The sequence below is a fragment of the Schistocerca americana genome, chromosome 6 (genome assembly GCF_021461395.2).
Source record: "Schistocerca americana isolate TAMUIC-IGC-003095 chromosome 6, iqSchAmer2.1, whole genome shotgun sequence".
Taxonomy (NCBI): Eukaryota; Metazoa; Arthropoda; class Insecta; order Orthoptera; family Acrididae; genus Schistocerca; species Schistocerca americana.
In genome coordinates this window covers 121,917,821-121,944,562 of record NC_060124.1, presented here as the reverse complement: position 1 = coordinate 121,944,562, position 26,742 = coordinate 121,917,821, and the positions used below count along the sequence as shown (strand labels likewise).

The 26,742-nt window shown below is 44.2% G+C and overlaps 1 protein-coding gene across 1 annotated transcript in view; it reads left to right on the top strand.

The window, feature by feature from the left end:
* Nucleotides 1–26,060, top strand: part of LOC124620005 — a gene marked incomplete at its 3' end in the record, with an annotated part of 693,373 nt that extends 667,313 nt beyond the window's left edge. Inside the window, exon 6 of the mRNA XM_047146669.1 lies at nt 25,821–26,060. Coding sequence (XP_047002625.1) covers nt 25,821–26,060 — 240 coding nt within the window. The remainder of the gene's footprint in view (nt 1–25,820) is intronic.
* Between the last annotated feature and the right edge of the window lie 682 nt (nt 26,061–26,742).

Below are 26,742 nucleotides of genomic sequence, written 5' to 3'. Positions count from 1 at the left end.
GCGTGACGCTCTGGTTGGCTAATTTCAATGCTAAATAACTCGGAAACGGCGCAACGTATCGAATTTCTTTCTTAAGACTTATGTCTCAGTACACCCTGCACTGCAACATCCCTACAAGTGTGTCTGTCCACATCCAACGACGCCACAGAGCGTCAAAGTTACAGGCGTCGGTACCTGTAAATGCATGTAAATTCAGGGTGATTCTGTGACGTTGTTACAAACTTCGTAGGCTAATTGAGAAGGATAAATGTATCAGTTTGAGGTAAGGGTCCCTGTACCGGAAGCCAATAAGTCGAATGTTATAACTGTAAACCGTTCTGATACTTCTGACAATGGAATACGTGTACTGACTGATATTGTTGTTGCTTAGACTGTAAGGTAGGCAACTTTCAGAGGTGGTAGTGTGGACCAAAACAAAGAAATAGTCTAGTAAAGCCGGCCGCGGTGGTCTTGCGGTTCTGGCGCTGCAGTTCGGAACCGCGGGACTGCTACGGTCGCAGGTTCGAATCCTGCCTCGGGCATGGGTGTGTGTGATGTCCTTAGGTTAGTTAGGTTTAAGTAGTTCTAAGTTCTAGGGGACTTATGTCCTAAGATGTTGAGTCCCATAGTGCTCAGAGCCATTTGAACCAAGTCTAGTAAACATGGGCAGTAAAATGTATATCTTAATAGTTATGGGCATTTGTTCACTAGAGAAGATGTATTTCACAAAAAATGTTTCAAATGGCTCTGAGCACTATGCGACTTAACATCCGGGGTCATCAGTCCCCTAGAACTTAGAACTACTTAAACCTAACGAACCTAAGGACATCACACACATCCATGCCCGAGGCAGGATTCAAACCAGCGACCGTAGCGGTCGCGTTGTTCCAGACTGAAGCGACTAGAACCGCTCGGCCACCACGGTCGGCTATATTTCACAGTAGGGAAGATGAACCACTCATAGCTCCTCAGGTATGCAATTCGGAGCTCATGTTTACTATACATTTTGTCATTGATTTAGTCAGTATTGCCCCTCTGACAGTTGCAGTCTTCGCAATAACAGTACCTGTACAATTATTCCACTGTCAGAGGTATCAGACCGGTTTGGCTTGCTAATTTCGATTCATTCGTTTCCGGTACATACATTCATCCGTCTTTAAACTTTGCAGCATCAGCCCGTAATCATCCTGTATCGGCGCCTGTAACTTTGATGCTTCGTAGCTTCGTTGGTAAGACTTGGTTTGCTAATTCCCCTCTGCAACCTCCAGAAGTGTATAACATGAACTGTTAAACACCCTCAGTTAACTAATCCTTCAGTGGTGGTGCGATAATTATGTCAAGAAACAATTGTCCCTCCTCTATACGACCTTGTGTCAGAAAAGTTATAACACAGGAACTTAATTATGTTCGTGAGATCGATATTCGACTTCTTCGTCTGTTTGTCAGCATTTAAAGAAAGTGTGTGAATAATGTTCAACGTTGTGTTTATTAATTTTCAACTACATCTGCCTGCGTTATTTGTAAAAGAAAAGCTTTCCCAGAAATTATTGTTCTACTATATACAGACCTACTTTGCCGTTCCAGAAGGGCGATGAATACTGGTAATCCACTACCACGTCACGTATACTAGAAAGAAAGCGAGCATTTCAATGTCGCGACTCAATACAATAGTTAGTCGGTAGGTAAGATGTTTACCTGTACCTGAGCTCATAACCACGATTACCGTATCAAATTCATAATAATGATCATTATCATCAAGAATGACGGCTGCTACGTTGCCGGTCAACAGTGATATTTGAAACTAGCTGAGTAGCCAACACGCAGCCACGCCGTGTTAGCTGCAGGCCCTCGCATAGATAATGCATCATGTAAATGGAAATTGGGTGCTTACATATTCATGACGCATTTAAATTTATTAATGGAGTAATTATTTAAGTAATTACTTTGAAATACTGAAGAGAATTTCTTTCTGGTGTAATGTAATCAATAATCATTGCTGCGTTGCTCACATGCTGCCCTACTGTGTGAAATATTGAGGTAACCTTGGTCAATCCGGCGACACGAGTTAAGAAGATACTTTTTTGGGAACTCACGCTTTATCTTTTTTCTGTTTTCCGTATAGGTAGTCCCACCCAGCGTGTTAAACAGACCCAGAATGTTCAGAGGTGTTTCGGGCAGGCTGATTCGCGCATTTAGACAGGTTCATACATTATTCTTTTATTTTAGTATTTTTTTTTAGTCCGCATGTTATTGCACTTCCTTCTCTCGTCGATCAGCTGAAGTATTTCTCCTGTTGTCCATGGTTTCTTTGTAGCTACCTTTCTTGTGCCTACGATTTTATGTCCAGCTTCTCTCATTCCGCTTTTTACAAATGTCCATTCCTCTTCCAATCAATTGCCTATTGAGCAATTCCCTATCGCAGTATCTATATCCTTAGTGATCTTAAAGCGTACCCTTCATTTTTTAGTACTTTTGTATACGTTTCCTTTGTGCATTGATTCTTTCTGACTATTCCTTCAACGTCACCCTACTCTTCATCTTAACTAAATTGTGATCTGAGGCTATATTTACTCTTGGGTATGACTTACAGTCCGGCGTCCCATTTCGGAATTTCTGTCTGACCATGATGTAATCTAACTGAAATCTTCCGATATTACCCGCCGTTTCGCAAATATACCTCCTCCTCTTGTGATTCTCTAACAGAGTATTCAGTAATAATGATACTTATTGCAGACCTCAATTAGTCCTCCTTCTCTCTCGTTCCTACTACCGTATTCTCCCTTAGCCCTTTCTTCTACTCCCTCCCCTCCAGCCGCATTCCAGTCCCCCACGATTATTAAATTTTCATCTCCCTTCCCCGTTCAGTATCCTCATATAGTTTCCTCTGCTTGCGACGTCGTCGTGTAGAGCTGAACTATTGTTGTCTGTGTTGGTCCACAAGAACAAATAAGTAGTCTACGGATTGTTCAGTTGCAGTGTTGTCTCTTACCAGTGGTCTGATGCAAAGTTGTCCATTACATTATATTCTTTATACTTGGCAGCCATGTTACATGAAGCACCGCCATATAATCCAGGTGCTCGCCGCAGACACTGGTTCAACAAAACACCTTTCAAATTGTCTACACTGGCGTAGCGACTGGCAAAGGTCATCAAAGTAAGGTAAACGCATTACTGTAAACGGCGCTACATCGCTCGCTCCCATAGAAGAAAAGCTACAGTGATCAATGTGTTGTTATAAGAGAAAATTACATTTTTGACGTGTAATTCAATCTTAAATACTTCTTCCTCTTCCTGCACCGGATACATCCCTCAAAAATCACAAAAGTTATATTTGGAACATATAAATATTGAAACGGGCTACTGATCAACCTTGAAAGTAGCTTGTTACGCTAGTACGTGTGACGGTCTGATCTTGAGCGATGAGACAAACTTTTATGCATCAGGCTTTGTTAATAGGCAAACCCTTAATCATTGGTCACGTGAAAATTCTAAAATGCTTCATGAAACGTCACTTCACAGTTATAAAATGGTAGTGTGGTGCCGTGTATCATCATTTGGAATAACAGGACCTTAAATTTTTGAGACGATCACGACAATGGTGTTAATGTGAATACATAAAGTTATGTTCAAATGTTGAAACATATTCTAGTGCGACAGCTTGCTGATATTCATCTAAATTCAAACAATTTCTTCGAAGAAGACGGAACCTCTTGCAACACCTCTTAGCATTCCATTAACGCACTACAGACTATCTTTCCTGTTATCTCATCCCCAATAAAGGGGACATTTCCTGCCCTTCAAGATCCGCTAACCATTCAGCGTGTGATTTCTTCCTTTGGGATGATTTGCAATCTCAGATCTTCTGGTGAGACCAACCAAGCACCATACAGGAATTGAAAGATCAAATTCGGGAGGACGTCAGCGAATTCCAGTGTCAGTCATGCATGCGATGTCTAACTTCCGCAAAAGATTTGAAAATGGCGGCTACCTACGTCATGTAATTTTCAAGTGATCAGCACTTTAAATTGCAAGCATTTTAAATTCATGTTGTATTTCTCTTATATTGCATTGAATAAATTAGTATCGCTGGTGGAGGTTTCAAAATCTCCCGTTTCACTGCCACGCCCAGCCAAACCATAAAGCAGCTCTGATGATTAGGTGGAAACACCGTGACACCAACGCCCAAAAGCTATGAACGAGCACATGTCAGCATCAGCTAAGATTTCTGGCACATGATCACAGTACAAAATTATATAATAGATTTTTCTTTTAGTGCAGAAAAAAAACAAGTGGAACCGACTGTGTCTGATATCGGTAAGAAGTATCGGTCACCTTGGCCATTCGTACATTGTTCCAGAAATCTGAACGTTGTGACATGTAATAAACCCTTCCGTACCCACAAAAATTCTAACAGTGGCCCTTAAGAAAGGACGAAATCCGATAAAGAGCGAAAAAGTCACCTGTGTCCTATTTATAGTTTTACTTAGAGATTGTTGTATTGATTTGGTCTATGACTCACCTATTGTGTACACCTATGTGTGTTAGTGTCCACGGTTGAGTCAGATATGGTGAACGCGTCATCTTGCAAACCAAACCAACGTTTCAATTTCAACGGATACGGTATACAGTACTGGATCAATGCCACTTCAGGCCTAATAAACTTACCTCTCGATTCTATCGTGCATTGACAAGGGCGTCATGAAACCCATCATGTGTTCGGAGGTCCTTTATTGATCGTAATATTTTTTACATTACCCAGTGACCATGTCAGACGGGGGGGTAAAGCGCTTTCGTGACGTGCAGGAGTTGCCACGATGATGATGACGATGGATAAATGTTTTCTATGCCGTCTTGGGATAATGTGTAGAGTCCGTGCTGACGACGAAGCAGCCTCAACAAAGATCCCGGTTGGAAAATTAGCTACTTCTGGTAGTCAAGGCTAAGAAAGCCCGTAAACATCACCTCCCCTAATTATTATCATCTCTTCGCGTACCTTCTGCGAAACGAAGAAGAGTTCTCCGATTCTGCTTGCTTACCGCTTTCATTTTAGTAATCCGCCATCTCCGAATAATTACGTTGTCTGTGTAATACGTGACCCTCATGCTGTCTTAGCCTTGTGCTAATTGGTTGATTCGTCTCTCCGGTGTAAACTAATCTAGACTGGGTACGGTGTCTCATAAATAAACAACGTTTTATTGACACTGGGTCTGCTACAATAGATTAGCTTTGTGCCAGGCCTCTAAAGAATTTCCCGCATGCCGTCTTTGCTCATGCACGGTAAACAAACGAATCGTTCCCAGAATGAGATTTTCACTCTGCAGCGGAGTGTGAGCTGATATGAAACTTCCTGGCAGATTAAAACAGTGTACCGGACCGAGACTCGATCTCGGGACCATCGTCTTTCGCGTGCAAGTGCTCTACCAACTAAGCTACCCAAGCACGACTCACGCCCCGTCCTCACAGCTTTACTTCTGCCAGTATCTCGTCTCCTACATTCCAAACTTTACAGAAGCTCTCCTGCGAACCTTGCAGAACGGCAAAGGTCCCGAGTTCGAGTCTCGGTCCGACACACCTTTTTAATCTGCCAGGAAGTTTGAAACGAATCGTATTTGCTGTACCCTTCTGCTCTTGCTTCTTGTAATGGCTTTGTGGTTTCTTCACTATAAACATCAGCACTGATAGTGGGATATACTTCCCTCATATCTGACTTCATGTTGTCAGCAACGCAAGTTAACGTGTATAAGGCACAATTATTTCGCTAAAGGTAAGAATTTTCAGTGCTTGGAGTGTTGGAATCTTTGCTCACAATTTGAAGGCAACTGAATATCTACTGGAGAAGTAGTCATACAAACATGCAATGAGCAGGATAAGAAAAATTTTGATCACATAACTTTCAAATGCAGCAAGGAGACACAACCGTGATGATACACAGGTTTTGAATTTCTAGTTTCATCTTCAGTTATTAATAAAAATGTTTACGCTTATTGTATGCCATTTTTTTTCAGAAAGTGTCTTGCAATGTCTTAGCTGTGTAACGTGGCTTTCGCTGTGATTAGTTTTAAAAAAATACTATTTCCTTCTGAGTTTTTATTAGGGTGTAGACAGAATGAATTATCCATTGCGACGCGTACATAGAGTGGAAACTTGCAATAGAACATATACAAAACATAAGACGATAGTCATTAAGACGCTGACCCAAATTCAATACACAATTGTGAAGAATAAGGGAGGACCTCATTTCTTAAGTCGACTAATAATCCACAATTGATCACTATGGTATTTGAACTAGTGGCACGATATAGAGACCTACATAATGTTGCAATGAGACTATGTCGATTTTGTTAAAATAAAAGTACTTTGGATGGAGAAGAGATGAGCAACTTTCTAAAGACGTCTATTTCTGAGGCACGAGAGGGATACAAACCTGCTATGGAACTAATGCAACACTCCTTCGGCCCTGAGACAGAGCCGCAAGCGTGGGACGCAAGCATGTCACGCGGTCACGACAGCTACTACCTGCGCTGTATAAATCCTGTGGTCAAATGGAAACGAGCCACTTACTGTTAACCATTGAAGCTCATCGTTACGTGCTGTAAGGTTCATTGTATACCAACCCGCTAGAGCTGATACATAGCCAACTGTACTTGCTCCAACAGCGGGGTCAAGAGGTATCCTTCTGCTGGGTGCCTGGTCATGTCGGCATCTGGGGCAATGAACAGGCTGATCGGGCTGCCAAGGAGGCCTGCAGAGAGCAGGATGTGGTCCAGTGTCCTATCCCCTTGCAGTCAGTCATCGCTGCACTCCACAGGAAGTGCATGGAGTTGTGGGAGGACGAATGGCTGGCGGTGACGGCCACTAAACTGCGGTCGGTAAAGTCAACCACTCGGCCGTGGAGTTCCTCCTGTCGGTTGCTCAGACGGGAAGAGGTGGCCCTCACACGTCTTCGGATCGGGCACTGTCCTCTGACGCATAGCTATTTATTACGGCGGGAGGATCCTCCGTTTTGTGATGCTTGTGGTGTGCACGTCTCTGTCCACCACATTTTAACAGACTGCATTTTATACCGTGATGCAAGGGCAGAAGCACAAGTTGATGGTGATCTGCCCTGTGTTTTAGCTAATGATGACACGTGTGTGTCTAGGGTTTTTAAGTTTTGTGATGTGTCTGGACTCTGGCCTAAACTTTTAGGCTGGAGGTTTTAGTGTATTGCAGAGTGGCTGACACCTCCCTTTTTTTCCTTGCGGTCAGCCGGCCCCTTCCATCTGCTACATTGTTTTAGCCCCCTCTCTCGTTTTCTTCCTGTGTTGTCCATGTTTTACTGCTGACGCCCTGCTTCATCCCACGCTTCGGTGTGGGTGAGCACATCTTTTCCGATGATTGTTTCCCGTGTTTTATGTTCCGTTTTATGTAAATATTCTGAGCTCTTTTTTTTTTTTTTTTTTTTACACCCGTCTCACTATGATACTGAACGGGCGCTGAAGACCTTGTTGTCGTGCGCCCACAAAACCCCTCTACTACTACTTCTACTACGCTTATTCTAGCAGTGTATTTCTGACATGTGTGTTCACGAGTTTTGTTATGCACCAAGGCGACAAACGTCACCCGAAGTTGCATGGACACAAAAAATTGTTGGAAATCCCCTGCAGAAATACTGAACCATGCTGCCTCTATAGAAGACAGTAGCTGCGAAAGTGTTGCTGGTGCAGGTTTTTGCTCTCGAACTGACCTCTCGATTAGCCGGCCGCTGTGGCAGAGCGGCTCTAGGCGCTTCAGTCCGGAACCATGCGGCTGTTACGGTCTTAGGTTCGAATCGTGCCTCGGGCATGGATGTGTGTGATGTCCTTAGGTTAGTTAGATTTGCGTAGTTCTAAGTCTACGGGACTGATGACCTCGGATGTTTAGTCCCATACTGCTTAGAGCCACTTGACCGCTAGATTATGTCCCGTAACATGGTCGTTCGGATTCATGTCGGGCGGTCTGGGTGGCCAAATCAATCGCTAGAGTTGTTTGGAATGTTCTTCAAACCAGTCGCGAATAATTCTGCCTCGATGACATGGCGCATTCTCTTCCATAAAAATTCCATTGTTGTTTGGGAACATGAAGTCCTTGAATGGCTGAAAATAGTCCCGAAGTTGCCGAACATATTTTCAGTCAATGATGGTTTCACTTAGACTAGAGGAAACAATCCATTCCACGTAAACATAGCCCACACCATAATGGAGCCACCACCAGCTTGCACAGTGCTTTATTGACAACTTGACTCCACGGCTTCTTAGGGTCTGCGCCACAGTAGAACTCTACAGTCAGTTCTTACCAACCGAAATCGTGACTCATCTGACCAGGCCACTGTCTTTCAGTCTTGTAGGGTCCAACAGATGTGATCACGAACCCAGGTGAGGCACTGCAGCCGACATCACGCTACTAGCAAAAGCAATCGCGTCGGTAGCCTGCTGCCATAATCCATTAGCGCCAAATTTCGCCGCTAACACGTATGTCCGTTGTATGTCTCACATTCGTTTCTGCGATTATTTCGAGTAGTGTTCCTTGTCCGCCAGTAATGACAACTCTATGGAAACGCTACTGCTCTCGGTGAAGCGAAGGCCGTCGGCCACTGCGTTATGCCAGAAATTTGATATTCTCGTCACATTCTTTACAGTGTGGTACTCGGAATATTGGATTACCTAGCGATTTCCGAAATGGAATGTCCCATGCACCTAGGTCTATAATTCCTCACTCAGTCTGTTAATTCCATCCGTGCAGCCATAATCACGTCGGAATCAGTTTCACATAAATCACCTGAGTAAAAACGATAGCTCCGCCAATGCACTGCCCTTTCGTTCGTTGTGTAAGCGATAGTACCATCATCTGAATATGTGCATATCGCTATCCCATGACTTCTGTCGCCCACCTCAGTGTATAGACGATGTTCTCTTTGCAACGTATTTCAATTCGGGAAACCTACTGCTGATGAACCCAGTGCTACGTATTACTGCAGCATTGCTGTATCAACCAAGGTTGTAGACTTAAGGGGACACAGTCGCAAAGGAACTCCCATAAGGAATCAACGGAAAAAGGGACAGTTTTCACTTTCTGAGAAAAATAAGGGGATAAATACCTGATACTTTTACAGTATACAGATGAAACAACATCCGAAAACCACATAAATATTTATTACTGTAGTTTATAAATGTTGTGAGTAACGATTTTTTGTTCTAAGGGACAAAAGTTGTAACTTTTACAAACACCCAGCTTTTAGATTTGTTCTTTTTATTACTACAGTTCGTATTTTTTATCTGATTAATCATCGTTTTATTAACAAGAGGTACTGAATGTCCGATGTCTTTATCAGCCTTAGTTTTTGAGGAAAGCATACCAGAAGATCAGAAAGTGTAGTTCTGAGAAAACTGTGTTAAAGTTTCATATAGAATAGACTAATGTACCTTACCATACAGGAACACTATTAAGACATTGCATGACTACACTGTGGCTCAGCTTCGTCCTCTTTATCTTTTTGTCTTCGATTTTATGGCTGTCCTGTCTTACTTGGTAGCATTTCTTGCAGAAGATTCAGCGTAACAGATACGGTGAACCTCGAGGCTTTTCTATCTCTTTGCAGTACTGATGCCATCCCGTGTTCCCAAGTGTCGTAACACATCAGTCTTCTTAGACACACCAGCACTGAAGCACATCATCCCAGTATGAAAACAAAATTTTAGCGTTTCTTTTCTAACAAAAACTGTTTTGGTAGTCTTATCCAAATGACACAATTCGAATTTTGACACGGATTCTTAATTTTTCAGCGAAGAGAATTTTTTAAGAGATTTTGTGGACTAAGGTATCTGAAAATGGGTTTCAAAGCAAGATGGATACTTTTTGGAATTGAATGTTTATGCTCATTGGAAGCTACCGTAGCCGGACTATTGAATTTGCATCAGCTGTCAGGCCCCTGTGGGCAAGGTCGATGTTCCTCACATGTTGAAATTTTGTGAAAGAATATGGCCCAGATAGCTCTTCTCATTGTTTTCATATTGTTGCAGTTATTTCTAATTGCCATACCATTAGAGTTCTGGACTGTGTCTATTTCAGCACTTGGCAGGCCACCTTTACAACTAGACTGTTTTTCCTTACATTTCTTCAGAAGTCGAGATGCCATTCTTTTCTGTACATGGCCAATACATTCCAGTTCATTAATTTCGAATATAGGCCCATCACGTTTTCCTTCTACCACTTTCTAATAAGCCTTACTGTCCCTGTCCCCAAGATAGTCCTTGTCCAGGACACCTCTTGTCTGCAAAGACCTTTTGAAAATGTTTGATGTTAGTAACACGAGCCACTTCCGTGACTCCATTATAACCACCCTAGTCCCTTTCGGACACGTGTGGTGGAATTTTTGCTATAGATGTCACAAAACTCACTAATTATTACAGTAACCAGAACCTTTTCCGTATCAAAAGCAGTGACTGACGCAATGACATTTAGGATGTTTGCCTACATTTCTGCCAGGTGCCATCAAAATCAGCAGCACTATGCCATCAGTGAGATATAGTATCATTTAACTACTTCTTTTGCTGCTTTCAGTATTATATCCACTCATCCCAGCTACTACTGTACAAATAGTCTTGTTGTAAATAACAGACTATCTGTGAGGCGAGGGAACGTTCATCCCTGAACAAACAACTGGCCCTGAACTTCGTCCTTTGCCGGTAGATCTAACTGCATACACTAATCTTGCACTGTTTTGATAAAGTCTACTTCCGGCTCTTTTAGATGTCATTGTATTGGCAGTATTTTTACATGCTAAACATTTTAAAACTAAATTACAAACAATTTCCTTGGTTTTCCCTCATCTTCGTGCAATGTGGCGCTTCCGTCACAGCTTGTAAAAGTGCGTTTCTCGGTAAATTCAAGTAGCAATCTTCGTGTAAATTAGAATTTTTATGTCAGCAGAAGCAGACACACTTTTCATACATGTATTTCTTTGTCACATATTAGAGTAGTACTTGAAAAATGTGTAGCAGCTAGAAATCGTTTTCCTGAAGTATTGACTCTCGCACTGACTATACTTTCAATCTTATTTTCTCCCCTCTGTTTATAACTAGCAATTTCGTAGTTTATTTTTACATGTGTATTCCCGTGAAACTTGGGCTTATGTCTAAACTTCCTTATTCTGCCCAATCTGTTATAACTTATCACAAAAGCATTACACTTGTTTCGCCAAGACGTAAACAACAAAGGTGAAAAGCTGACAGACGGAAGTCGATAATGCAGACAGGCTGGCAAACATCAAAATAACAATTCTATCTTGCTACTGAAATCAGGATACCTGTGGACCATAAATGTTTGCTGTACTATAGTCAACGTTCAGCAAGACAGAGCAAAACTGCACGACCGCTACGGTCGCCGATTCGAATGCTGCCTTGGGCATGGATGTGTGTGACGTCCTTAGGTTAGTTAGGTTTAAGTAGCTCTAAGTTCTAGGGGAATGATGACCTCAGCAGTTATGTCCCATAGCAAAAAAAAATTGTTGAAATGGCTCTGAGCACTATGGGACTTAACATCTGAGGTCATCAGTCCCCTAGAGCTTAGAACTACTTAAGCCTAACCAACCTAAGGACATTACACACATCCATGCCCGAGGCAGGATTCGAACCTGCGACCGTAGCGGTCGCGCGGTTCCAGACTGTAGCGCCTCGAACCGCTGGGCCCCCCAAGCCGGCCAATCTTCTAAGAGTGGACTGAGTAGACCACATTTTCATTAGGAATGAAGTGTCCGGAAACGTACTGCTTCCGGGCCACAGCCATTTGAAAACAGGTTTTCTAGTTAGTTAGTCATGATGGGGGCTGCCGACGTTGGATTGGCGGAAGTCTGTTGACGTCAGTCCTACCTCTCTGACCTGGTTCGAGCCGCATTTACGTGTCTGTGAGTGTTGCAGCATCATGGTTGTGTGCGCATTTGCAGGATACACAGACATGATCATTCTCACAGTAATGGAAGAGCTACTCGTCACCTTTATCAAGATCTTTTTTTGTAATTAGGCATGGCGACCAAATGTAAAGTTTTTTGCACTTTCTGTAATTTACTGCGTCTATGGCTTGACTACTGTACTGAAGTTAGATAAAGTTAGAAATAAAAAAGAATTTATCAGTATCGTTATCCACAAGGTATGAATCCATCGCATGCCGTTTCCGCCATATCTCCGTAACGGCTTCGAGAAAGAGATACCTTACCCGTCAGCAGTTGTGACTGTGCTGCTCCAAGGAGATAACGAAGGCTAAATGGAAGAGAACCTGTCAACTACTACACGAGCAGTTTATCTGGTTATTAATGAGCGGAATTGTATGACAAGTAATATACTGTGTCACATTTAATTATTACCAGTAAAAGTCATTTCGTTACGAACATGCTTTCAAATAGTTTTAGCTAGTACTCACTCACCTCTACAACTACTAGACGTTTGTAACGGAAGTTTGCTAACATCCTGTATATATTTTGGTTATTTTTGTTTTCAGAGTTGTGTCTCTAGGAGTGATTTTAAAAGAAGTCAAGAATTAATTTATTTTTGTGACTTGCAAGAGAAAGATTTTCTGTTACATTTGCAAACACAACGAAATACAGACAGCTTTTAAATTGTATTATGATCAACCATTATGTAACATGCTGATGCTGATTGTCTGTCCACCAGTAAAGGATGATGTGAAATTTATGTCAAGTAAGATCGCCAGCACGTGCCACTCCCCACCCACACTCCTAACGTGTCAGCACATCAATAATACCAGAGTTAGCAACACGTGGAGAACGTGATTTCTGTTGAGTACATGTTGACCTACAGCTACCAAATGCGAAACTTTGCCCCCACGTTGGTTGACCCCAGGAAACGAGTGTTGTAATACTGAACTGACGAGCAACCGCGCTGTCGGACCGTGACCGTCAAAGCAGACGTCACCACCAGCTCATGTTTGGTGTCACGCTCCCATAAAGATCTGCACATAATGGAACGGTGCCCCCGAGCAGTAAATATCAGTCAACAAGTCCCCTAATTCTTCTGGTCTGCTGCCGAGAATGGGGCGGCCAAAAACCATTCGGATCGAAAACACCGGACGGCGCCGTATACAGGCATTGTCCGCGAAAACGCTCTGTGCGGCTCGCGGTGAATCCAGGGTAAGCGTACTGGTGTATGCGTCTGGGGAGAGAGGAAATGTATTTGCGCGTGTGTGCGCTTTTAGGTGAAGGGACGTGTGTGTATGGGAGGATTTGGGTGGGGAGGAGGGGGGGAGGTGGAACGCGGGGTGGTGTCTGGTGACAGTCGACAGCAGCGGTGGCGGAAAAAGGCCGTCGCGAGCGGACGCGGCGTTAATGGCTGGCGGCGCTCATTTCATTAGGCGCATTGAAACGGCTGAATGCGCGGCCGCGCGCGCTAAATGCGACGCGCATCTCTTCATCAATGTGCGCGAGCGCGCGACGATGCCGGCGTGGCGGGCAGGCGGCATAATTGCGCCTCGCGGGCCGCTACCCGTGGCACACGGCGTGATGAAGGAGCACAGTCGCGATTGGTGCTGCGCGCCCATCGCCCTCGCACGCTACCCCCGCCCCCACACTACCCCTCTCCACCCCTCCCCACCTTCGCAAAGCCCTATCCCCAGCCATCACCACTCTCCTCGCCCCCGCCTCGCTCTGGCTCTGACCATAGCCCGTTTCATTACCGTTTAATTAAACAAAAGCAGCACTGTTTCTTGTCAATGAGGCAACCGTTTGTTCCTGTTAAACAAGACTCGGCCAGTAATTCCCGCGGCCCACTGTTTGTTCTGGCCGGACAAGGCGGATAAGTGCTTTTGAAACAACCAATAATTAAACCGGTACAAGATTAATTAGCGCTGATCCGCGCGCGAGCACCTGCCGCTGGGTGGGCGGGTCGTGTGATCAGTGCCGCGGTGCGGATGCGTGCGTGTTTGCTCCGTTGTGACCTCTCCACTGCTTCCTGCGAACACGGCGGCGCGCTGTTCTCTACAAACACGAGCAGAGAGTCCCAGACTCGGATGGAATTTATGCCAGACCGGGACAGACTCCATGATAGACTAAATAACAGCGGTTACACCTCGCAAATCAACTTACGGTTTCCAGTGGTAGGTACGACGTGTACCACCACCATTTAAGGATTCTCCCTGCTCCCAACTCGCGGTCATTTCATGACACACTTCTGAGAGACAGTAACTTGCTACTTCGCCCTTCTAAACAAATACCTTCCAAGCTGTAACACACACCACGTGAGACTCTATAATGTGTGTAGCCATGGCCGTTCATGTTCATGGTAAAGTGAACTTGAATAAAACGCAAACAGCTGCAATGTGATGATTTACTAACAACCGATTTCGCTGCATTGAAGCAGCATCTTCACGAAACTTCGTGGCAGATTAAAACTGTGTGCCGGACCGAGACTCGAACTCGGGACCTTTGCCTTTCGCAGGGAAGTGGCCTGCCAACTGAGCTACCCAAACACGACTCACGCCCCGTCCTCACAGGCTTCATTCCGCCAGTACCTCGTCTTCTACCTTCCAAACTTCACATAAGCTCTCCTGCGAACCTTGCAGAACTAGCACTCCTGGAAGAAAGTATATTGTGGAGACATGGCTTAGTCACAGCCTGGGGCATGTTTCTAGAATGAAAATTTCATTCTCTAACAGCATCTTCATGTTGTTCGGAATAGTAAAGTAGGCATGCGTGTAACCTATATTAAAAAAGTTGATTGAGGACAGCCGAAAAAGGTAATTTCAAATAAAACTACTTGCTTTAGTACCACATAGACAAGGACACGAGACGCCCCCAATGTACGTTTTCACATAATCCAACGTCAATTAGGCTGATAATTAACCTTTTGGGACTACATGTTTATTCTCAGTTTTTACTAGTTTTTGATCAATTTCTTAAACGAAGATTAAAGCCTTATAAGTTTGGTAACACTGTTAGTCCTTCGTCTACATTCAATTTGCCCATGGCTGCAAATGAAGGCCGAACAGTTTAATTAACCTCTCCTTCCCGACTTTTAATCTTGCATAATTTTATCCTTCTGAGTATTTTATTTTTATCTTTGTGTTTAAGGGGATTGACAGGTGTGGAAGTTACCGAATTATCAGTGTAATAAGTAATGGTTACAAAATACTAATATGAATTCTTTACAGAAGAATGGAAGCACTGGTAGAAGCCGACCTCAGGGAAGATTAGTTTGGATTTTGGAGAAGTGTAGGAACATGTGTGGCAATATTGACCCTACGACTTACCTTAGATTATATGTTGAGCAAAGGCAGAACTATGTTTAAAGCATTCTTCAATCGCAGTTAAAGTAGGTGGCAGACACGTTACTTGGTACATTACTATGGACATAAGATCGTAAAACTAATGAAGATACGAGGGATATTTGGAAAGTAAGGTCCGATCGGCCGCGACATGTAAACCACAATGAAAATCCGATGAAGCTTTGCACAGATGTGTAGGACACTGCCTGTAGTATTCCCGTCGATCAGGTCACGTCGCTCTTTTCAGTTCTGACGCACAGTGAGCACGTAAAGACGACTAGAATAGTAGAGCATCCCAGCAAATTTGAGGACCTGGTGAGATATTTCGCCTGATGTCATGCAGCCCACATAACATAGCTGCTATGCGTTTCCTTCTTCATGACGATTCTCGGCCGCACTTTGAGGGGCAATGAGGATGCTCATGCGGCGTTTTCCTAGGAAAGTGTTTGATCACACTCACTACAGCCCGTAATAGGCTTCCCTTGACAATCATCTCTGCCCACACAAACCACTGGCCATGAAAACACAGACAACGAGCTGTAGAACACGGAGAGTTTTGACGGAAAGCACAGCCGGCCGCCTTCTATAATCGAGGGTACAGGGGTACGATGAATGTCTAATTCAGAGCAGCGACTGTGTAGAGAAATAGCTGAAAGGTGTACCTAAATATTTTAAATAAAACAGTTATGATTTTCATAGTTGTTTCCATTTCACAACCGATCGGACCTTACTTTCCGAATAGCCCTCGTATAGGGAATCATTTAGAAATATATAACCTAAATGAAAAAAATAAAGGAAACCAGAAGAAAATCGAAGGAACATACAGACCATATGGGCAGAAAGAGATTCCTGATAAAGGCAATGTAAGACGAAATCTAGGATAACAATATAAGAGATGCAGTACCATAACAGGCAGTTTGCCTAATACGTGAAGTGAAGAACAAGAAGAAGAAGAAAAAGAAGATGTAGAAGAAGACCATGGACATGCAGTCAGTATACAAAGCAGAATACGCGCAAAACTCTGGTACGGTTCATTGTAAAATACTGCTTAAGTGTGAGAAATCCGTACAGAACGCTTGAAGACAGACTGTTCACTGAAAGCCTACCTTGTAAGTATCAAGATCCGACCTTAAGTGTTGAATCTAGGAATATACTACACCACTCTACGTATTACTCCTGTAGGGACAGCGGAAGTAAGATTAGACGAACTACAACGCGCACAGACGTGTTTAGGTAGATATTCTCCCGATGGTTCGTACGTAGATGGAACGGTAAAAGTCTTCCAGAATGAGATTTTCACTCTGCAGCGGAGTGTGCGCTGATATGAAACTTCCTGGCAGATTAAAACTGTGTGCCCGACCGAGACTCGAACTCGGGACCTTTGCCTTTCGCGGGCAAGTGCTCTACCAACTTTTTTTTTTTGGTTGATCTCATTTTGTTCTAGATTGTTCATTGAATTTGTTCGTGGCGGACGTCCGATGACACCTGTTCAGGTTGATCGTTGATTCGTTCACTCAGTTTTTTTGTTACAGAGGGTAGCTAAACCCTCTGACCGAACACGCTGAGCTACCGTGCCGGCAACCAACTGAGCTACCGAAGCACGACTCACGCCCGGTACTCACAGCTTTACTTCTGCCAGTACCTCGTCTCCTACCTTCCAAACTTTACAGAAGCTCTCCTGCGAAACTTGCAGAACTAGCACTCCTGAAAGAAAGGATATTGCGGAGACATGGCTTAGCCACAGCCTGGGGGATGTTTCCAGAATGAGATTTTCACTCTGCAGCGGAGTGTGCGCTGATATGAAACTTCCTGGCAGATTAAAACTGTGTGCCCGACCGAGACTCGAACTCGGGACCTTTGCCTTTCGCGGGCAAGTGCTCTACCAAGGTAGGAGACGAGGTGCTGGCAGAAGTAAAGCTGTGAGTACCGGGCGTGAGTCGTGCTTCGGTAGCTCAGTTGGTAGAGCACTTGCCCGCGAAGGCAAAGGTCCCGAGTTCGAGTCTCGGTCGGGCACACAGTTTTAATCTGCCAGGAAGGTAAAAGTCTTATCAACTGTCGCAATGAAAAGTCCGACAAGCAGTTCACAGTAGTTTACGAAGTATGGATGCGCATGTACACGCTCATTTAGATGTAAAAACACCAACTCGGGTCCTCTAGAGAAATACCTTAATTCCCACTATAGCTAATTTTAATTGAACGTCCCCAGAGAAGACATACCCATACCTTGTAGAGTGCTTTAGTAGTTGTTAGCATTCCATAATGAGGCGTAGCAAACTATATGGTATTGATACTGTTTCGAGGTCCACCAATGCACTGCGCATTCTCGTAGAGGAAATTTAAAGCATTTCTTCATAGCAACTGAGGTGATTTTTCCGTATACCTCATCTTAATACGTTGGCTCTTATTTTTCGCTGACGCGAAACGTGCAGAGACGTGCTACATATCGTCAGGAGTGAAAGTTTTTTGTTTTTTTTACATTAATTTAGCTTTAGAAATTAATTCGTTGACTGCTAGATATCAGCTTTATAACACACAAATTTACTGCTTCAGCTTATCACGATCGGTCGCTTTAACAACTTGAGTTGTCCGTGCAGACCACCAGACTGACGCAAACTTCTGTATGTCACACTGCCTACAACCTTTTATCGTATTCCATGAACACTATATGATGAATTTAATGGACTACGATATATCGATGGAGACAGTGTGACATATAGAAATCCAGGGAGTGTGCACGAATACCAGTAGTGATGAAGGCACCAGTAGTGGTAAGCTGGTAATCCGGATTCGACCGCAGGTCCAGCCAGATTTTCATATGTCACTGCTCAGTAGTGGACCTATAACTAATACAGCTGGCGTGAAGCAATTCGCAGTCACCGAATTAGTTTCGAAGTATTTTGTACACCTGTGGATCGTCATTAGTGTCCGTCCCTTCAGACATGCATGTAAGAAACAAAATTGTAGCTTCCGTTAAAGCTCGTAAACGAATGCTCCAAGACCAAACTGACATGCGTAATTTGAAAACTTTTGTCCTAGCTTTTATTCAAGGAATGCACTCTATATCAGCCTGCGATGACAAAAGCTATGTCCGTCTTTTGGAATTTACTCGCTAACTTCCTTGAGTTTCTTTACTACCACAGCTGCATTGGCCGTGCGGTTAAAGGCGCTTCAGTCTGGAACCGCGTGATCGCTACGGTCGCAGGTTCGAATCGTGCCTCGGGCATGGATGTGTGTGATGTCCTTAGGTTAGTTAGGTTTAAGTAGTTCTAAATTCTAGGGGACTTATGACCTAAGATGTTGAGTCCCATAGTGCTCAGAGCCATTTGAGCCACTGTATGTGATACGCAGGCCTATACCAGTTCCGTTGGTGCTTCAGTGTATATTCTAGCTTTAATAATATATAAACCATTGGAAAGACCTTCCTAAAACACAGTTTTCTCACATTCTCAATTATCACGTTCACGCAGATAACACAGCCTCAGAATATTAGTCGACATACGTATAGTCCTCGCTACCTGCTATCTGAAGGCCCCCTTATTTTAAGAACCAATAAAAGTTTTGCACGTTCGGTGATGTTATCAGTTTTTCTATGGTCTCTCATAGTTGCACAGTTTATTTATATTCACGGTTCTGAAGTTGAGAATTACAACTGTATGGCATGCTATGTGTAATTTTGTTTAGTTCATAGCAGAAAAGTCACAAAATTCTTAAAAATTCCAGGAAAGTTACTCTTCCAGACAGAATTTACACTCTGTAGCGGAGTGGAAGACTGTGTGATGGACAGGAATCGAACCTGAGAGCTTTGCCTTTCACGGGCAAGTGTTCTACTGACTAAGCTATCTAAGAACAACTCGGGACGCACCCTGACAGTTTCACTTCCCCAGAGCCTGTACCCTACGCTCAGAAGTTCTCCTGCATACATTGCGGGATTAGCACTCCCGGAAAAAAAGTTGCTGCGACACAAGGCTTATCCACAGATTGGGGGAATTTTTAAGAATGAATTTTCACTCGCAACGAGGTGTGCACTAATAAGGAACTTCCTGGTAGGTTGAAACTGTGTGCTGGACTGGAAATCGAACATGTGACTTAACCTTTCTGGAAAAGATTAGTATCCTATCTTCCAGGAGCGGTAGTCCCACAAGTTAGCAGGGGACCCTCTGTAAATGGAAGGTAAGAGATATATAGGAGGCAGCATTGCCGTAAGAATGGGTCTCGACTGAAACTTAGAGTTTGTACAGCTCATTTAATACCGCACATACCCAAGAAAGGCAAAGGTCCCAGTCCGGCACAGCGTTTTAATCTGCCAAGATGACTGTTGGTTCTTATTCTTATTATAATCTGATCTACTCTTCTTGTTAATAAAAGTAATGTGCACCATCTTTAGAAGTACAATTCGAGACGACTCCCCAATACAGACGCGTGCGTATTTCTCCTTCCTTTAGAACGCGCTTGTATTTTCTCTTCTCTTCTCTTCTCTTCTCTTCTCTTCTCTTCTCTTCTCTTCTCTTCTCTCTCTGATTGGGGAAAATATATTGTAGCTAATCTTCTTCACAGTTCCTCGAAGACAGAACGGTAATTTCCTTATTTATGGTCTCAATTACTAATTTGACTAAATATATTACAAAAATGAGTATTTCCCGAAAGGAAATCGGAAAATAATCTGATCTGTACTTGTCATAAGGACTGAAACAAAAGTTTTGCTTCTACTATCCTCACAATGGAAACTGTATGTCACACACACAATGCCATGCATTTGAGTCGCAGCTGGGTTACAAAACATGTTTGTCACGGCTCCTTAAATTACAGCACATCTAGAGACTGAGCTTCACTTACATGCCTTATGCACCTTCTCATTCTTTCTGACAACCGAAAATAATTAATTCAGACAAATTGAGGCAGTAATTACCATCTGAGTACTGAAAAATGATGTAGCTTACTCTGCTCTGAATGACAGCCAGCGATCACAACATACCACAGACGGCGGGCACCCATCGTGGGAAGACGTTCGACATGACATCATCGCCATAGACGACGAATTTCATCGCTTCCTTTTCGTGGATGCTTATCGCTAAGCCAGAGGTTCTTCCGAACGAATAAACTCATTTACAACTTTAGAACTTTAGCGATGGGTCTATTAGTATGGAAGAACTGTGGTTTCCAAAACGATTTTATGTGATTTCAGCCACTATTGAGTACTGAGCTGTGTGTGTAAAAGTAAGGTGGAATAACAACGTGAAAATAGGCTATACATATTTTCTTAGACAAATTTTTATTTAATTTAGTGAGTACTTATGCTGGAATTTTAACCGTAGTTGTATTTGATTAGTGCATACAAAGCATTTTCATTCCTAGATATTCTTATCGGATGTGGGCCACTCAGACATGCAACTGTTTAATGTCTAATTTTTATGAACTAATGATTTTTGGTGAGATTTATCTATATATTTATTGGTTTTACAAACTCAACCAATATCTTTGTTGTATAATACAAACTATAGCTTTGACAATAACGGAAACAATGTGTTTCCATTATTTGCTCGGTTCGTTTTTGTCAGGTTCGTTGCGATATCTTTATCATTCGTCCAAGGAGATTAGGCTGCTAAGGCGGTTGTCTTGACTGGCTTGACACAACACCAACACTCCCGGTGGCCCTTCGGTTCGGCGAGCCTTTTGAGTGGCTGTCAGCAGTCGAGAAACCCAGCGGGTGACGACCTTAATTCTGTTCAAAATGTGCCGGATGTTGAATACTAATACACGACTAATTTAGACTTTTTCTGCTGCCACTTTATTCGACATGTTCGTCTTGTGAGAATCAGCAGCTATAAGGATAATTAAGATAACTCTCATTTATTTTTCTTATAGTTGCATATCTTTAATTAGATTACATGTCTCGATTACTCAGTATCATCTTGAGTTGTAAAACAAAATAACACTATATACGTACCTACCAGTATTTTAAAATAAATAGAAAAGAAAAGAGTTGTACGTAAATGTAGAACTTGCCTACGTAGCTCCATCACAAACCTTTCATTTCTACTGAGGATCATGTACCAGAGTACTATTATATGCATCTGAGTCCAATAGGTATATGTTGGGGGTAGGGGGGAGGTAAAGAGGTAATATAGTGAGGCTGATGAGGGAGGGGAAAAGATACAGGGAGAGGGTGGTGGGGATATCGTGAGTTCAACGAGGGCGGCACTGCTAAAATTTTACAACGTGTAATTATCAAAAATTCTCGTTAAATACTAGTAATGTGGAACAATGGATATGTAAAATGTAAAAGGCATAACATAGTGATATTGTAAAATGGAGCGAGAAGGGATTGAGAGCGGGCAAAAAAGGCAAGAAAAAGGGGGAGGGGGGGGGGGGGGAAGGAAGGATATTGGCAGGGATGTTTTGCGTTTAACGACAGAAGATCTGATACTAAAATTGCAAAAAGTCAGTTATGTAAAATGTCTTATATTAAAATGCCAGAATCGATGGGTGAAAACTGTAAAAGTGGATAAAAAAAGTACAAAAATGTGGATGTATGAATAGTGAAAGAGGTTAAGATCCTAAGATTACAGAAGCGGAAGGCCTAGAACTGCATGAAGTCTAATATAATATTGTGAAGTTTAAAAAAAATGATGAGAATGTAAAACAGTAAAAAAATTATAGCAGTAAATTATAAAGGTGAAAGTACATGCAGCAACTAAAGTTATAGGGAACATGCTGTGACAATTATCGCTAACTGCATTTGCGTCTGCTTAGTGACTTGAGTGTACTATAATTAAGGATTTAGAGGTCACTACGCCCATGAAACATTATGCCCTCCCGCACTATAACACCTTGTCCACCAAAACGATCATGTGCGACAATGTTCCTGGGTGTATTACGTGTTCCGACAGCTCTCACGACATGATGGTAATTAAAGCACCAAAGGACTTTGTTGAACATGGTCGTTTGGTGGTTCAGGTTTTATGGTATTGCGGGGTGGGGGGGGGGGGGCGGGGGTGACGTATGGCTGCATGGGTGACTGACCTCCAGATCTTCGAACACTGTGCATTCACCAGTCAACGTTATTGTTATGGGTTTCGAAAAAGACGGTTGTGTGAAACCCAAATCGCGCTATTCGTCCACGAGACTCAGAGAGCCATAGACACGGGTTCACAGGTAGATGCCGTGTTTCTTGACTTCCGCAAGGCGTTCGATACAGTCGTTTAATGAACAAAGTAAGAGCATACGGAGTATCAGACCAATTGTGTGATTGGATTGAGGAGTTCCTAGATAACAGAACGCAGCATGTCATTCTCAATGGAGAGAAGTCTTCCTAAGTAAGAGCGATTTCAGGTGTGCCGCAGGGGAGTGTCATAGGACCGTTGCTATTCACAATATACGTAAATGACCTTGTGGATGAAATCGGAAGTTCACTGAGGCTTTTTTCAGATGATACTGTGGTGTATCGAGAGGTTGTAACAATGGAAAATTGTACTGAAATGCAGGAGGATCTGCAGCGAATTGACGCATTGTGCAGGGAATGGCAATTGAATCTCAATGTAGACAAGTGTAATGTGCTACGAATACCTAGAAAGATAGTTCCCTTATCATTTAGCTACAAAATAGCAGGTCAGCAACTGGAAGCAGTTAATTCCATAAATTATCTGGGAGTACGCATTAGGAGTGATTTAAAATGGAATGATCATATAAAGCTGATCGTCGGTAAAGCAGATGCCAGACTGAGATTCATTGGAAGAATCCTAAGGAAATGCAATCCGAAAACAAAGGAATTAGGTTGCAGTACGCTTGTTTGCCCACTGCTTGAATACTGCTCAACAGTGTGGGATCCGTACCAGATAGGGTTGAAAGAAGAGATAGAGAAGATCCAACGGAGAGCAGCGCGCTTCGTTACAGGATCATTTAGTAATCGCAAAAGCGTTACGGAGATGATAGATAAACTCCAGTGGAAGACTCTGCAGGAGAGACGCTCAGTAGCTCGGTACGGGCTTTTGTTAAAGTTTAGAGAACATACCTTCACCGAAGTGTCAAGCAGTATATTGCTCCCTCCTACGTATATCTCGCGAAGAGACCATGAGGATAAAATCAGAGAGATTAGAGCCCACACAGAAGCATACCGACAATCCTTCTTTCCACGAACAGTACGAGACTGGAGTAGAAGGGAGAACCGATAGATGCACTCAGGGTACCCTCCGCCATACACCGTCAGGTGGCTTGTGGAGTATGGATGTAGATGTAGATTGTGACACTATAGTCCTTCCCCATGTCGGTCTCTTTGGGGGTAGATTCCGCCATAACCTCATGTGTGCGTAGGACAATGGGCGATCGCATCAAACCGCGTAGGTGTCGACAATTGGGTTGACCTGCCAGTTCCCTCCGACCTTACCCCATGGAACACGTTTGACACGCGTTGGGGAGACTTATTGCACAAACGACCAGCATTTTCAACCACGCTGGTTGGGGAATGAAACGCTCTACATAAGAACTAATTACCAAGTTTGTGGCGAAAAAGGGAACACGTTGCAGAGCATTCATTCCCCCTCCGCCGCGTTCAAATACTCTGCTAAGAATCCCAGATTTGGGAACGTTCAATGTCAATCATGAATCCCCATGAGCTGAGTGTAATTACTGTCCCCTAGCATGTGTGCGTTGCATCGGGGAGACGTACTACAGGATGTCCACATGCACCAACGAGCATTCATCAGTTGCCAACCTAACATGAGGGGGAATGAAATGCCCTCCCAGGAGATTCCTTTACTAACCTCGTGGCTTGCGTGGGACTGTGTCGCAAAGCGTGCAGTGTCGTCTGTGGTGATCACCCAGTCCTTAAGAACCAAGACCCCTTTTTTGTAATGTCCAGGGGACCGTTATGAATCGCCATGAAACTATCATTTCAGCTCCTATCGCACCTTATTTCTACAGTCATGTTTTTTGTTATACTGTAGCAGTTCTTTCTATGGATGGTCCAGGTTTGATCGAGCTATTTTACTTGGAATTACATGTCATACGAAAGTTGTTTTGGTTCCTAAGTTCTGCACATCAGCGTATCTGAATCTACCTCGTACACTACTGGTTATTAAAATTGCTACACCCCGAAAATGACGTGCTACAGACGCGAAATTTAACCGACAGGAAGAAGATGCTGTGATATGAAAATGATTAGCTTTTCAGAGCATTGACACAAGGTTGGCGCCGGTGGAGACACCTACAACGTGCAGACATGAGGAAAGTTTCCATCCGATTCCTCATACACAAACAGCAGTTGACGGGCGTTGCCTGGTGAAACGTTGTTGTGATGCCTCGTGTAAGGAGGAGAAGTGCGTACCATCACGTATCCGACTTTGATATAAGTCGGATTGTAGCCTATCGCGATTGCGGTTTATCGTATCGCGACATTGCTGCTCGCGTTGGTCGAGATCCAATGACTGTTAGCAAATATGGAATCGGTGGGTTCAGGAGGTTAATACTGAACACCGTGCTGGATCCCAACGGCCTCGCATCACTAGAAGTCGAGATGACAGGCATCTTATCCGCATGGCTGTAACGGATCGTCCAGCCACGTCTATCCCTGAGTCAGCAGATGGGGACGTCTACAAGACAACAACCATCTGCACGAACAGTTCGACGACGTTTGCAGCAGCATGTATTATCAGCTCGGAGACCACGGCTGCGGTTACCCTTGACGCTGCATCGCAGACAGGAGCGCCTGCGATGGTGTACTCAACGACGAACCTGGGTGCACGAATGTCATTTTTTCGGATGCATCAGGTTCTGTTTACAGCGTCATGATGGTCGCATCCGTGTTTGGCGACATCGCGCTGAACGCACGTTGGAAGCGTGTATTCGTCATCAAGATACTGGCGTATCACCTGGCGTGATGGTATGGGGTCATTGGTTACACGTCTCCGTCACCTTTTGTTCGCATTACGGCGCTTTGAACAGTGGACGTTACATTTAGATTTGTTACGACCCGTGACTCTACCCGTCATTCGATCCCTGCGAAACCCTACACTTCAGCAGGATAATGCACGACCGCATGTTGCAAGTCCTGTACGGGCCTTTCTGGATACAGAAAATGTTCGACTGTTGCCCTGGCCAGCACATTTTCCAGATATATCACCATTGAAAACGTCTGGTGAATGGTGGCCGAGCAACTGGCTCGTCACAAGACGCCAGTCACTACTCTTGACGAACTGTGGTATCGTGTTGATCTGCATGGGCAGCTGTACCTGTACACACCGTCCAAGCTCTGTCTGACTCAATGCCCACGCGTATCAAGGCCGTTATTACGGCCAGAGGTGGTTGTTCTGGGTACTGATTTCTCAGGATCTATGCACGCAAATTGCGTGAAAATGAAATCGCATGTCAACCCTAATATAATATATTTGTCCAATGAATACCTGTTTATCATCTGCATATCTTCTTGGTGTAGCAATTTTAATGGCCAGTAGTGTATATCTGTGCGGCGAATGCGCGACAACAGCGGAAGTGCGCAACTGTACTACATTCTGTAGAGAGAGGTCGCTCGCTGATGACTGTTGGTGTCTGTGTGTCGGCAGATAAACGAGACGTTCCTGGAGCGGCACGAGGTGCGGACTTCCGCCGCGGCGGCCCCCGGCTCTGCACCCGGCGGCGGTGGGGGCGGCCTGCAGCCCGCGTCCGTGGCGGGTGGCGCCCCCCAGCAGCAGCAGCAGCAGCAGCAGCCGCCGCAGCAGCAGACGCGCTACGTGACGGTGATCGGCCTGGAGATGGACGTGGGCAGCGACGCGTTCCGCGGCGGCAAGCTGCGGCTGGCGTGCCGCGGCGCGCTGTTCGGCCTCTACCGCCAGCAGGCGCTGCGCGTCATCGACGAGGAGCGGCCGCGGCTCGCCTCCGTCCTGGGCACGCGCGAGTCCTCCGCCACGGGTAGGCAGTAGGCACCACCAGCCGGCCGGCTGCACTCTCCCTGTACTGTTAGCGCGCGCAGTGAAAGAACGGTCCCGACGTGGATGCTTCGCTCATCTCCTACGAATTTTTATACGGTTCTCTGTTAACACCTAGGGTGATTCCGTGATGATGTCACAAACTTTAAGGGACGATGGAGGAGGGTAAATGTATCAGTTTGAGGTAAGGGACCCCAGTCGGGAAACATATAAGTCGAAAGGCAAAAGCGCCTTCGGGCTCACCTAGCACTGAAACTAAGGCTCCCAACATCCCATGGCCGAACGGTTCTAGGCGCTTCAGTCCGGAACCACGCGGCTGCTGCGGTCGCAGGTTCGAATCCTTCCTCGGGCATGGATGTGCGTGATGTCCTTAGGTTAGTAAGGTTTAAATAGTTCTAAGTGTAGGGGACTGATGATCTCAGATGTTAAGTCCCATAGTGCTTAGAGCCATTTGAACCATTTGAACCAATATCCGACTCCTGTAAATGTTGTACAGAAGTGCCGCTGAATACCCCAGTAAGCTCAGATAATTTCCTCGGTTGATGCACTAGTGACGGCG